Source organism: Hippopotamus amphibius, chromosome 4 (assembly GCF_030028045.1).
Source record: "Hippopotamus amphibius kiboko isolate mHipAmp2 chromosome 4, mHipAmp2.hap2, whole genome shotgun sequence".
In the NCBI taxonomy this organism is placed as follows: Eukaryota; Metazoa; Chordata; class Mammalia; order Artiodactyla; family Hippopotamidae; genus Hippopotamus; species Hippopotamus amphibius.
In genome coordinates, this window is record NC_080189.1 from 165,749,763 (window position 1) to 165,765,403 (window position 15,641).

Here is a 15,641-nt window from a genome sequence, read left to right on the forward strand (position 1 = left end):
TTGTTGTATAACAAAGGGAGTCCAACTCGAGGATGGAAGATGCCTTGGAGGACTGGGGCAGGGAGGGTGGGGGGGAATCGAGGTGGGGGCGTCAAGGAAGGGAGGGAATATGGGGATATGTGTATAAAAACAGTTGATTGAACCTGGTGTACCCCCCAAAAAAAATAAAATAAAATAATAAAAAAAAAAAAAAAAAAAAAAAAAAAAAAAAAAAAAAAGAATAAACGAATGGGACCTCATGAAACTTAAAAGCTTTTGCACAGCAAAAGAAACCATAAACAAGACTAAAAGGCAACCCTCAGAATGGGAAAAAATAATTGCCTATGAAACAACGGACAAAGGATTAACCTCCAAAATATACAAGCAGCTCATGCAGCTTCATACCAAAAAAGCAAATAACCCAATCCACAAATGGGCAGAAGACCTAAATAGACATTTCTCCAAAGAAGACATACAGATGGCCAACAAACACATGAAAAGATGCTCAACATCACTCATCATCCGAGAAATGCAAGTCAAAGCCACAATGAGATATCACCTCACACCAATCAGAATGGCCATCATCACAAAGTCTGGAAACAACAAATGTTGGAGAGGGTGTGGAGAAAAGGGAACTCTCCTGCACTGTTGGTGGGACTGTAAGTTGGTACAGCCACTATGGAAAACAATTTGGAGGTTCCTTAAAAAACTACAAATAGAACTACCATATGATCCAGTAATCCCACTCCTGGGCATATACCCAAAGAAAACCATAATCCCAAAAGAAACTTGTACCATAATGTTTATTGCAGCACTCTTTACAATAGCCAGGACATGGAAGCAACCTAAATGCCCATCAACAAATGAATGGATACAGAAGATGTGGCATATATATACAATGGAATATTACTCAGCTATAAAAAGGGATGAGATGGAGCTATATGTAATGAGGTGGATAGAACTACAATCTGTCATACAGAGTGAAGTAAGTCAGAAAGAGAAAGACAAATATTGAATGCTAACGCACATATACGGAATCTAAAAATGGTACTGATGAACTCAGTGACAAGAACAGGGAAGCAGATACAGAGAATGGACTGGAGAACTCGAGGTATGGGAGGGGGTGGGGGGTGAAGGGGAAACTGAGAAGAAGCGGGAGAGTAGTACAGACATATATATACTACCAACTGTAAAATAGTCAGTGGGAAGTTGTTGTATAACAAAGGGAGTCCAACTCGAGGATGGAAGATGCCTTAGAGGACTGGGGCAGGGAGGGTGGGGGGGAATCGAGGGGGGGCGTCAAGGAAGGGAGGGAATATGGGGATATGTGTATAAAAACAGTTGATTGAACCTGGTGTACCCCCCAAAAAATAAAATAAAATAATAATAAAAAAATAAAAAATAAAAAAAAATAAAGACCATTTAAAGCATCTGGAAATTGTCCTAAGGACATAGAGCAAATGGAGAAACATTTATTTAAGAAACTCTATTAAATCTTGGTAAGAATAATGAGAGGTTGTGGCATCTCAGCCACAGTCTATTCCAATATATGCTTACCCAGCTCAGTGTGAATGAAGCAACACTCCAGGTAAGTATAGCCAAGAAGGCAGGGCTTCCCATGCCCAGCTGCCAGTCTAGGGCTACAGATTCACCCATAGAGGGGCAGGCCCCCAGATTAGAGCTGCAGAAGCTCTATCCCAAGAAGGCACAGCCAAAGGACAAGTCACCTTTCCCCCAACCAGCCCCCACTTGCAGGACAAAAGGCATAGTACCTCTAGATTGCCACTGCCCAAGTTCACTCAATACAGTGAAGGGTCCACAGCAGAAGTGGCAAATTCAGAAGATCAGAAACTACCATCCCTACTGAACACCACACTTGATGAGCAAGCTGGAGGATCAATCCAGAGGGAAGCAAATTACAGTCCCTGAATTCAGCTCCAGTGCAATGACACAGAGGTTCTGCAGAGAAGGAGAGAGTTCATATGAACAGAAAGCTCAACAGCTCTGCTGTTATTTGTAACAGAGCACAAGAAAATTCATTCCTAAGGATGATGTCAAAAACAATGGCAATCTTGAGTGTGAGCAGTTCAGAGGCTGGTAAGTTTCCACATTACCAGTAGGAACAAGTGAAACAACAGATCAGACAGACATTTAATGGAGAGAAACAAGTAAAGAAATAGCTAAGGACGGCCCTCTTCGGATCAGAGAATGCCCCAAAGACTGGCAACACCCTGCAAAGAGGCCCAACTTTAACTGAATCAGATTGTGGAGCAATTTATACCAAAGGGCACTATCAAAAAAACAAACAAAAAAATCAGCGAGCAATTAGTGAAGAGGCTAAAAGCTAAGTGAGATAACAACAAAGTCAGCCTAGCCATAGCTTAACGGGAGGAGCAAGGAACTAGACAATCAAAGAGAGTCCAGCTAAAACAATAATCATTCCTGGTGGTCATGGAGACTGTGCACATACCCAAGGCTGCAAATATAAATGACGAATGTGACATAATAATAAAATCATTAAACCTGTAAAACTATGAAACCACTGCTTCAGATTTTCAATCACCAAATAACAATTTCTACTTGAAGATATTTCTGCTGTTTTGTCTCCTGATGATGCTCTGTGTCATATACGCATATGATGGAGGAGCCTCAGGCCCACTTCCACAGGTTCTAGCCCCCAAGCCCACACCCCTGTTCCCCATTTTAAGCCTCACAGTGATTCTGCCCATTGACACTGAAGAAGCCTGGTTTTTCTAGCGAATTGACACTTCAGTGCTAAATGCAAGTTCAATGACTGTGCCTTTACTGAGGACAATGTTGATTTCATTTGTGTGTACCCAGATCCTGGCACCAGACCCAATACCTAACAGGCCCTTAATCAAAATTTACTGAATGATAATTTATTGAATCAAACACTGAATAAGTTGTTTTTCTTACTGCCAATTAGAAAACAGAAAAAACAGAACACAAAACCAGAAACCAAACCACATACTATATTTATACATCCTAAGCATACATATGGATAGAGGACTCATAAAATTTAGAGTAATAAGAAAAAAATGTGTCTAACCTTCTGTTAAACTCTACCTACCTTCCAGCTCTTAGATATTATTTATTTCAAGTCTCAGATTTCTAGTGATCCTTTTCATAATGTCCTATTCTCTGCTAGAATTAAATATCTTATAACCTAATTTCTTAACATATTTATAACCATCGTTTAAGTTGATTTCTGTTAACACCTATATCTGAACAGTCTATATGCCTGTTTCTATTTCTTGCTCTTTTTTCTCTTGCTAAAAAGCAGTGTGGTTTTGTTTCCTGATCTGCCTGCTAAGTTTTGATTACAGGCTAGACATTGTATGACAAATTATAGAAATAATATCAGGGCTCTGGATGATCACACCTTCTTCCCCAAAAGATTTACAGTTGACCCTTGAACAACACAAAGGTTTAATTCAAGTATAACTTATAGTTGACCCTCCATATCCATGGTTCCTCCACATCCATGGATTTAACCAACCACAGATCATGTAGTAAAATATTTACTAAAATATTTACTATTGAAAAATATCTGCATATAAGCAGACCCATGCAATTCAAACTCATGATGTTCAAGAGTCAACTCTGCTTTTGTGTAAACGGGCAGTCAGGATAAGGACAGATAAAATCAAAGCAGATTGAAAGCTATGTTACAGTCTTTGTGACTGTCAGTGTATTTTCAGTTCACCCAAACTCCTGAAGTTTGGCCCTTTGGGTATCCCAATTGAAAGTGAAAGATGTTTACCTGGCTCTTCCTCTTCAGTGGGCTTAAGCTCTGTTGTGAACTCTGCTCAATTTGTGATTCAGAACACATCACAAGGGAAAATGATGCTAAGTGTCATGCCCACCATTCTGCATTCCACTCCTTAACAGAATGCTTGATTCCTCTTATCCTTGTGCCCAGATAACTCTGATAACTTCAGATTTTTTTTAATATATGTCTTTCCCAGTTTTTCTTGTTTTTCTCAGTAAGAGATTTTTTTTCTGCAAAAAGCTAATCTACCATTACCAAAGGCAGAACTGTTGTTTAATCAGAATTGCCAAAAGTTTGCCTAATTTATAATCTTCTTTAAGGAAGAGCAAACAGTCTAACATTTTATCGTTATAGGTTCCCCCAAAATAAAAGATTGCATGATATAAACACATACTCACCCAAGTGAAGTACTAGAAACTAAATGCATTTATACATTTGAAAAAACTGGCTAAGAACCTTTATGTTAGCCATGTATACTTATTAAAAACTAAAAGAATGTTTTCTCAGTGCACAGGAATAATTTTTCTTACAAACATAATTTATACTATTTGAACATTTCCAAGAGTATAATGAACTTGTTGACTTTTTTGTGGTTTAAGGCTCAGTATAATCTCACTTCCACTTCTAGAAAGTCGCCTGAAAACAAACACCTAAAAAACAATTTAATTTTCCACTTAAAATGATATGCTATTGGGATTTCCCTGGTGGCGCAGTGGTTACGACTCCACCTGCTAATGCAGGGGACACGGGTTCGAGCCCTGGTCTGGGAAGATCCCACATGTCTCAGGGCAACTAAGCCCGTTTGCCATAACTACTGAGCTTACACTCTAGAGCCCGAGAGCCACAACTACTGAGCCATGTGCTGCAACTACTGAAGCCCACGTGCCTACAGCCTGTGCTCCACAACAAGAGAAGCCACCACAGTGACAAGCCTGTGCACCACAACAAAGAGTAGCCCCCACTCGCCACAACTAGAGAAAGCCCGTGTGCAGCAACAAAGACCCAACACAGCTAAATAAATAAACAAATAAATTTATTTTTAAAAATATGCTATCAAATTAAAATCACTCTAATGATAAGGACTATAGGAATAATGTAGGAACAGTTAAAATTTGCTTATTATAAAGTCTACTATCCCCCTTTTATGGCATTTGTGGTAGTTAAGAAATGAATAACCATCAATTACTGAGGCAAGAACATTACCTCATTTGCTTCATATCATCCATTTCTCTAAAGCAAGTCCTTCAACAACTATTCCCAAAGCTGTATTTTATGTTTATAATTGCTTTAAATATTAAATCTATAGCTAATATAAGTTTTCAATACGTCATTATTTTGTGGGGAATGTAAGTTTCTCCCTCTCTCACGAACCACACACATGCATGAGCACACACACGTATACACACAAAGAATCACAAAGGCCTACATATTCAATTTATATGTAAAACATGATGCAAGAATCATGATTTCATAAAACAAAGAACTTCAAAATGGACATTTTTATTCCTAAATCATTTCTTTATTCACCACATTCAAATGATAAATTATACTAAATATTCGTGATAATTCAAAAGCAAAATTAAAATGTTCAGTCCACTTCTACTTTCTGGCTTTGTGGAAATATTCATTGCAACTCAGTTACAGAAAACAGAAAAACTGCCTTTCTTCACAACTCCTAAAATTCCTATTTTTTCCATATAGATGAAAGATCCTGGGATTAAGCTAAATATTGCAGGAAGTGTAAAGGTTTATTTAGTTTTAGAGTTTTTACTTGTAAAGCATCTCTGCCAATAATCATCTTTTTTAAGAAGTTGGAGTACAGTGCACCTACGGTCTTAGCAACTGTCTTAATGCGAGAGTTAATCTGGTTAATAATAGAGGCAGACTTGATCTCTACTAGGTTCCATACTTTTAGCCTCTCTATAAAGTTTTGCTGCCAATATTTTTCTTTATAATCTAACCTGTGTATTAAAAATTACTTATTGCTCAGATAATACCTTATTTTACAACACGCAGAATTAAGATTTTTTTAAAAAATACAATAGGAAATTAGAAACAGGGTTATTAAGATGTCTAAGCCCGTAGGTCTCTAAGAAGGGTTTAAAAGTAGTATTGAAGTGGGCATTACTGCATAGCAAAGCAGTGGCCAGCTTTATATAAAAAAATGCAAGAATCAAAAGAGTTTTTCCCAAAAGCATGCATGAAAGGAACAATCTTCCTTCTGTTTCTACTGTATTAATCATAAAAAAAGTTATTATTGATTATCAATTATTTTGCACGATCTTCTCTCTTTTTAAAAGCAAATGCGGGCATTACAAGTCCCAAGTTTCTACTAATGAATAATCATGTCAGTTGTCACTCAATTATCACTTTCAAAACTTAATCTAAATTATGTACATCACCTTGTTTTTTTTTCTTTGAAGTTCTTCATTGAATTTAAAAGTCAAATTTTTTTCTTTTTTCAAAAAGAGTAAGTTGATGGAACATGGAGGCTGAGATTAAATCAGGAGGAATCATTGATCAAGTATGCTTGGAATTCTTATGAATACAAATAGCCTATCAAGGTTAATGAGGTTCAACTCAAGTTTAGAAGAAGAGAAAAACTACACTTAGTATTTTCTATGCATATACAGATTTAAGGTCTTAGGTAGAATTTGAAACGTAAATTATGCAAACTCAAATGTAGCTTTCATTTGGGTTTTTCACAAGCTATTTTCACTGTTTTTCCCCAATGTAAAACAACTGCTTAAAATATATTCTGGATCAACAAAAACTAATACAATTAGTGAGAAAGAGCAAAGGTCCCTTGAATACTAAAAGCTCTTTCAGAAATTAATGTGTTTTTAAGAAATGACTGGACAACAAATGTTAGCTTTGAAAAATAACCATAAAATTTTTCTACAATATATTATTTCTGTCAACATATATTAACTGAGTGCCTAAAATGGGTGAGACATTGTTTTGGGGAGGGGGGGTGGGCATAAAATGATACTGAGATAAGACCCCATACTCACTTATGACTTGAAAAGGGATCTCAGTCTTTAATTCATAAGTGGCTCCCAGAACTCTACAAGTTTGAATTACAGCATCAATGCATACCGGTAAATGGCCCAGAGCAGAATCTGTGCACAGCAACATATCAAAAGAAAATGTAAACAGAAGGTTAAGCAGCAGAGTGAAAGCAGAGGAGACTGTTAGAAAGACAAAAGAAATCAGTTCAACACACTCCAGGAATAAAGACAGAATCTGCTAAAGTAAACAGCATCTCTGGCTATAAGAATGCTGTTACAGAGAGGTGGAGGGTGGGGGAGCCTTATCATAGCCATGAACAAATAGTCCTTGAGACATTATTACTCTCCGATTCTGTGTTCACCAAGCAACTTTTTGGTTACTAATTCAGCTTTCTAAAATCTAGGTACAGAAAATTGGGAGACTGGTGCCTGGCATAGAATAGCGTATAAATATCCATGTAGGACTCCCAAAGGATACATCAATGAACTGGCACTCTTTTATATACTGTTCTCTTGCAAGTTTCATTATTAATATGAACCAGCCTCCTGGGCCACATTAATTCTAGGACCCAGAAAACTCAAGTTTCCAGATGTGAGGACAAGACATTGAAAAATGGTATCTTTACCAAGGTAGGGACATCAAGGTCGGATTTGTCTTGGTGACAGGACCACTTTCTTCCGCAGCCCCGTCTCTCCTTTATTTCAACTTGCTTTGAAATTTTAAAGAAACATACCCAGCTTACTTTAAGACAGTGTGAGAAAGGTGCCATAAGGTCCTTAGTGTTGTAGGCAAAAGGATGGTTCAGAAGGAAGGACTATCACTTGCAATGGCCATGACCAAGAAAGTATCAGGGAGGAAAAGTTTAGACTTTCCACAAAAAGAGGACACTATAGAAACAGTGAACAACTAGAACAAAGACAAAAGATGGAAATAAGGACAGAAGATAAAGAAAAATGAGTTGACAAAACTCTGTATAAGGTTCTGTAGGAGAGGTGCTAAATCAAGGTTAAAGAGAAAGACATTAATGATCAAACAAACCATAAGAATTGTTACTATTCAAATGTTCTTGGGCCTGATCAATGATCTCATTTTATTCATCTTTTCTTACTTATATTTGATCTCTAAAAAAGTGACTAAAGGAGATTAATTTCCATTTTTTATAGAATGTATAAGGCAATACCCCATACCACCAAAAGTAAAACAGAGGCTAAATGCTTTTCAATTAAATTTCAATAAAATTTCCACTATTAGGGATTAAATTGACTGATCCATGATATATATATCCATGATATCCATGATATATATATATCACAAAGTCTACACTAGACGTCTCTCTGAGAATAGCTTAGGAACAAAGATATTCAAAGGGCCTTCAAAAGGTATAGCAAATAAACAAGCCATAATCAGAAGTGTCACTAAATCTAAAACAACTGATGTAAATTTAATTAATTAGTTTACTGTTAAAAATAAGAAAAATCAGGGAAAACTGATTAATCATAATTGCTTCCAGGATGAACAATATCTTTTTGCGGTATCCTTTTCAATGGAAATCAGGAAAAAAATCTTTCATCCTCCAAAAGGAATTTAAATTACACTTGCAACAAACTCAAAGAAGATCCTATGTCAATTTTAAAATATCATCAGTATAGAAACAGAGAAATCTGAGGGGGTTTTGTTCATTGCTATGTCACCAGTAACTAGAATAGTGTTTGGCACGTAATACATGGTCATTAACTATTTCATATGTAAGTAAATGTTCAATCTTTCTCTCCAGTTGTATTTCACATCCAAGCCTACACAACCAACCCAAAATAACCCAAAAGAACTCCCACTCTTCTCCTAACACATGTGAACATGTAAAAGAACTATTAATTTAGGACAAAGGGAAAGCCAGGCTCTTTCAGTGAGAGATTACACTATAAATAATTTTTAAATGTCAACATACTTGAGGTTTTTTCAATTTATTTCATAAATGGTAAATAAAAAGAAACAATGGGAAGAAAGGGAGAAGAGGAAGGAGGGAGGGAGAACAGATCAACATGTGGTTTTAAACGATTCAACAAAGGGATTTTTCTACCTCTGGCATCATTAGTAAAGTTTGTTTTTTAATATTTGACTTTGACAAAGTAATCATATTTTACCACGTTTGTCAGCAGAATAAAGAGCTAAATAATTTCCATTAAAAAAAAATTTTAAAGTCCTACAATTGCTGTGAAAATATTTCTAGTAAGAATTTATTAAACACATAGACAGGAAGACAAGTTCAATATAGCAGAGTAGGAAGACCTTGAGCTGGCCTCCTCCCAAGGACACATGAAAACTACAACTACTTATAGAACAACTATCTCTGAGAATGACCTGAAGACTAGAAGAATAGCTCTTCTACAATCAAGGATATAAATGAAAAAAACCACACCAAGATGAGTACAAGGGGAAGAAAAGTAATTTAGTCAGGACCCACATCCCCAGCAGGTGACCCAAAAGAGGAAGGAGATATTCACAAACTCAGAGGTCCTCCCTAAGGAGCAAGGGGTTCAGTCCCAACTTCAGGCACCCCAGCCCTGGAGACTGGCACCTGGAAGACAAGCCATCTTAACTGGTTTTGAAAACCAGCAGAGCTTATAGCCAGGAGAGCTGGAGGGCTGTAGAAAACTGAGACTATGCTCTTAAAGACTGTGCACACTAACTTACTCCAAGTCCCAGCACAGAGGCAGCAGACTGACAAGTGCGTGACACCCCAGCTGTCCTGCCAAGACTGCCTCATCAGACCCTCCAGCCCACATTAGTCTCTTGCTCCAGTCCCCTCACCAAGGCAGCAATCCCTGGGACACCCCAGGAGAAGCTTTGGTTCATGCTGGGCTCCAACTCTAGCCCCTCTGGCTCCAGCCCCCTTGCCAAGGTGGTGGCCCTCCACGCACCCTGAGAGAAGCCCCAACCCACACAGGCTCCAGTGCCCCTATCACCAGGGAGCGGCCCCCAGTGCACCCCAGGAGAAGCTCAGGATCACTTCAGCTTCAGCCCTTCCATCAAAGCCACTAGACACAATCTGCATGAAAACACAAGGACACATCTTCAAGACATGGAGAGGTAACTGTTTCTCCTAATTCATGGAGACAAACACAGAAAGTCAAACAAAATGAGAAGACAGAGGACTGTGTTGCAAACAAAAGAACAAAATAAAACCCAAGAAAAAACAAAACTAATGAAATGAAGGTAAGTAATTCACTGGATACAGAGTTTAAAGCAACGATCATAAAAATGCTCACTGAACTTGGGAGAAGAATGGAAGACCACAGAACTTCAACAAATAATTGGAAAATATAAAAAAGAAGGAATCAGAAGTAAAGAATACAATAACTGAAATGAAAAATATACTAGAGGGAATCAACTGAAGATTAAAACAAGTAAGCACCCTGGAAGACAGAACAGTTGAAATCACTCAATCAGAACAGCAAAAAGAAAAAAGAATTTTTCAAAATGAGGACAGTTTAAGAGACCTCTAAGATAACATCAAACACAGTAATATTCACATTACAGAGGTCCCAGAAGGAGAGGAGAAAGAAAGGGGAAGAAAATGTATTTGATGAAATAATGGCTGAAAATTTAACCTGCAGGAAGAAACAGATATCGAGGTCCAGGAAGCAGAGAAAATACCAAAAAAGATGAACCCAAAGAGATCCATAACAAGACATACCATAATTAAAACAGCAAAAGTTAAAGAGAAAATTTTCAAGGCAGAAAAGAAAAGTCAAGTCACATACAAGAGACTCCCCAAAAGGCTATATATCACCTGATTTCTCAGCAGAAACTTTGCAGGCCAGAAGTGAGTGGCATGACATATTTTAAAGTTATGAAAGGAAAAACACCTACAACCAAGGATACTCACATGGCAAAGTTATTCAGAATTGAAGGATAAAGAGTTTTCCAGACAAGCAAAAACTAAAAAGAGTTTAACACCACTAAATCAGCCTTCCAAGAAATATTAAAGGAACTTCTATAAGTGAAAAAGGAAAGGCCTCATAAAGATAGGAAAATATATGAAAGGAAAAAATCTTACTGGTAAAGTAAAATATATAGTAAAGGCAGTGAATCAACGACTTAAAAAGCTAGTGGAAGGTTAAAAGACAAGTCATAAAATCCATTTTAACTACAATTGTTAAGGATACACAAAAAAGATGTAAAATTTGATGTCAAAAATATAAAACATGGGGGGGGAAATAAAAAATGTGGAGATTTTAGAATGTGTTTAAACTTAAACAACTGTCAGCTTAAAGTAAATGTGTGTATGTGTGTGTGTGAGAATACATATGAAGTTCATGATAACCACAAACCAAAAACCTACAATGGATACACAACAAAGAGAAAGGAACGCAAACACAACACTAACAAAAATCATTAAACCACAAGGGAAGAGACTAAAAGAAGAACAGAGAATAACTACAAAAGCAACCAGAAAACAAGCAACAAAATGGCAGTTAAGTACATACCTATCAATAATGACTTTAAATGTAAACTAAATGCCCCAATCAAAAGACATGGGGTGGCTGAATGGATAAAAATAACATGATTCATGTATATGCTGCCTACAAGACACTCAATTCAGAGCTAACGACACACACAGACTAAAAGTGAAGGGATAGAAAAAATATCCCATGCAAATGGAACGAAAAAGAAAGCTGAGGTAGCAATATTCATATCAAACAAAATAGACTTTAATACAAAGACTATGACAAAAGACAAAGGGCATTACATAAAGATAAAGGGCTCAATCCAAGAAGAGGATATAATATCTGTAAATATTTATGTTCACACATAGGAGCAGAAAAATATAAAAAGCAAATATTAAAAGACATAAAGGGAGAATTGACAGTAATATAACAATAGCAGGGAACTTTAATACCCCACTTACATCAATGGATAGATTATCCAGGCAGAAAATCAATAAGGAAATATTGGCCTTAAGCCACACTTTAGAGCCAATGGACTTAATGGATATCTGCAGAACACTCCATCCAAAAACAGCAGAACAGGGACTTCCCTGGTGGTCCAGTGGGTAAGACTCCATGCTCCCAATGCAGAGGACCTGGGTTCGATTCCTGGTCGGGGAACTAGGTCCCACTTGCATGCTGCAACTAAGAGTTCACATACTGCAACTAACAGTCTGCATACCATAACTAAGAAACCTACATGCCACAACTAAGAAGTCTGCATGCTGCAGCTAAAAGATCCCCCGTGCCACAATGAACATCCTGAATGCTGCAATAAAGACATGGTGCAGCCTAAATAAATAAATAAATAAAAACAAAAACAGCAGAATACACATTATTTTCAAGTGCACATGGAACATTCTCCAGGACAGACTGCATGCTATGCCACAAAACAAATCTCTACATATTTAAGACTGAAATCATGTCAGATTTTCCCAACCACAAGAATATGAAACCAGAAATCAATTACAGGAAGGAAAATGGAAAAAACACAAATGTGGAGACTAAACAACATGTTACTAAAAAAAAAAAAAAAAAATGGGTCAACAACAAAAAAAAAATCAAAGAAGAAACACTTCACAACTGTTAGAATGACTAGTATCAGCATTATTTACAGTAGCCAGGACATGGAAGCAACCTAAATGTCCATCGACAGATGGATAAAGAAGATGTGGCACATATATACAACTGAATGTTACTCAGTCATAAAAAGCAATGAAATTGAGCGATTTGTAGTGAGGTGGATGGACCTAGAGTCTGTCATACAGGGTGAAGTAAATCAGAAAGAAAAACAAATACCATATGCTAATGCATATATATGGAATCTAGAAAAATGGTACTGGTGAACCTAATGGCAGGGCAGGAATAGAGATGCAGACGTAGAGAACGGACTTGAGGACACCTGGGGGGAGGGGAGGCTGGGACAAAGTTAGAGAGTAGCATTGACATATACACACTACCAAATGTAAAATAGCTAGTGGGAAGCTGCTACAGAGCACAGGGAGATCAGCTTGATGCTTTGTGAAGACCTAAAGGGGTGGGAGAGGGAGGGTGGGAGGGAGGCTCAAGAGGGAGGGGATATGGGGATATATGTATACATATAGCTGATTCACTTTGTTGTACAGCAGAAACTAACATAATGCTGTAAAACAATTATACTCCAATAAAGATTAAAAAAAATAAATAAATAATAAAGCAAAAAGGCATTGGTGAGGATGTGAAGAAAAAGGAACATTCATATATTGTTGATGGGAATATAAATTGGTGCAGCCATTATGGTAAACAGTATGGAAACTCCTCAAAAAATTAAGAACAGAACTACAATATCATTCACCTATCCCATTTCTGGGTATGTATCCAAAGAATATGAAACATTAATTTGAAAAGATCTAGGTCCCATTTGTTCATCACAGCATTATTTACAATAGTCAAGATATGGAGACAACCTCTGTGCCCATAAAGGGATGAATGGATATAGAAGATGTGAAACACACAAACGTACACACACACAAACACACACAATGGAATACTACTCAACCATAAAAAAGATGAAATCTTGCCATTTGCAACAACATGGATGGACTTTGAAGGTATTACGCTAAGTGAAATAAAGTAAGACAGCAAGATAATGACCATATAATTTCACTCATTTGTGGAATAAAAAATAATAAAATAAAAAATAAATGAACAAGCCAAACAAAAACAAATGCATAGATACAGAAAACAGAGTAATTGTTATCAGAAGGGAACAAACAAGGTAGGGGTGGGAGGCAAAATGGCTAAAGGGGATCAACTGTATGCTGACAAATGGAAACTAAATTTTTGGTGGTGAGCACAGTGTAGTGGATACAGGAATAGAAATATAATGTTGTACACATGAAACTTACATAGTATTATAAACCAATGTTACCTCAATAAAATATAAATTTTTAAGTCAAAAAAATTAAATCAAATTAAAAAGTCACAGGGATGTAATACACAGCACAGAGAATATAGTCAATAGTATTATAATAATTTAGTATGGTATGTAATCTATAAAAGAACCAAATCACTATGTTGTATAGCTGAAACTACATAATATTGTAAGCCAGCTATACTTCCATTTAAAAAAACTAATAAACAAACATACATGTAGAGGGTTTTGTAAAGAGTATTTCACTACTTCATTATCTTTACAACCTGAATCTTGAACCAAATCTAAAATACATTTTCTACTGATGCACTGACAAGATGAAAGAGAAACTGAGACTGCAGTAACATTAAATATTTCCTTTGGATTATATAAAGTTACATACTTTTAACACCAATATTCTACTTTTCATTATTATTTAAGAAATTATGCAAATGTGGCAACTTATTACAATTAGAACACAACTTCACTAATAATAACAGAGACAGAGGAAGACTGATACATATCTATTTCCAAATGTGTCCTCCATGTTTGATCGAATTTGCATAATTAAAATGGGAATTAAGCCATTTTCTTTTTATGAAGTTCTTTCCTTTGATTTTTGATATTTTCTGATAATTATGCCATCTGTGCTGGATAAAGGCAAGCAGGACACGGTAGCTGCCTAGTTACACCTCACTCATGGTTACCACATCAATCATGACTGCTACACACCTCTAAATTAATGGAGGCATCACAGCTCTACCTCATGCAAAATAGCTAGAGATCTGAAAACCCTTCTATTTCCAAAGAAAAAATATCAATAATACCTTTTTGCTGTGCCTTCTGCCAGTTTCACCCCCCCTCCCCCGCCCAAAAAATAACTGTTCCTTCAAAGAAAAAAGGTCCCTTCTGTCTGAGGGAAGGGCTCAACTGCTACTGGAAAAAGAATATTTTCAAGTTTCACAGGTAATCCTGGCTTTGAGGTCCAAATGAAGAGAAATGAATTCATAGAAATTTTTGTATGTAATTAAAGTGGTCATCTATATAACTTTACATTATCTATACCCAAATGAGGATTCATAAAACATCACAATCTTTATATTAAAATTTCATTAAGCAATTACATGAAAAAAAAACTAAAGTCCAGCTTAAAAATAGCAAAGTCACCTCTACTTGTGCTGCCAAATGTACTCTCTCCTTGTCTTTTCGCTCCAAGCACCGCTTCACTTCCTCTAACTCAGATGCCATTGCACTGAAGTTCAGTTGCACTCTCAAATCTGACATCTGCTTCTCCAGATCCTCTTTTTCCCGCTCAACCCCTTAAAAGAGAAAATGTAAAGCTTGATGGTTGTTTGTTATTCACAGGATAATGTACTTTCAAATGGCATGTTTCAATATTCTACCTAATACAATCCACTTATTAGCTGTCACTGTCCCCCAACAGACTTTTCAGAATTTGCCATTCTATTGTTTCAAGTCTAATTCAGTTTTCTAAAATATATATATTGCTGTGCCATCCAATACTATCCCATTTTGATACTAAACTTGAAGTGTTATCTGATTTCTAGTACAACTTATTTCAGGAAAATTACATGCATTTTTTTCTTTAATTTTCCTTACATGCCTATATTACCTCCAAACTCTAAAACAAAAATGCTGAAAGAATTTTCAACTAAGCTTCTCCATTTAACTGAAATTTCTGAAGTTCACATAACAAAATGCTTTTCTTGCAACATAAACAAATGATGCTGCTAAATCTTGACTGTGTTATGACCTCTAACTTACTAATTCTGGAGACTACTACCTACAATTGTATCACTGAACAATATAAATTGGCTTAGTATTTATTTTTAGTTCAACATGAAATACTTGGTATATGATGAACAGGACACTGTAACACCATCTTTTCCAAACATAAATAACACAAAAACCCTTTTCTCAATGAGCTTGCATTCCAAGAAATGAAAGAAGACATATA

At 36.4% G+C, this 15,641-nt stretch overlaps 1 protein-coding gene across 6 annotated transcripts in view; it reads right to left on the reverse strand.

The window, feature by feature from the left end:
• CEP128 (centrosomal protein 128) overlaps positions 1 to 15,641 on the reverse strand; it is a 437,525-nt gene that overhangs the window by 314,324 nt on the left and 107,560 nt on the right. For all 6 annotated transcript variants that reach the window (XR_009053322.1, XM_057733202.1, XM_057733203.1 and 3 more), the window contains one exon: positions 14,831 to 14,982. Coding sequence is in view for 5 of the 6 variants with exons in the window: in XM_057733202.1 (XP_057589185.1) it covers positions 14,831 to 14,982 (152 nt within the window). In the remaining variant the exon portion in view is untranslated. The remainder of the gene's footprint in view (positions 1 to 14,830; positions 14,983 to 15,641) is intronic.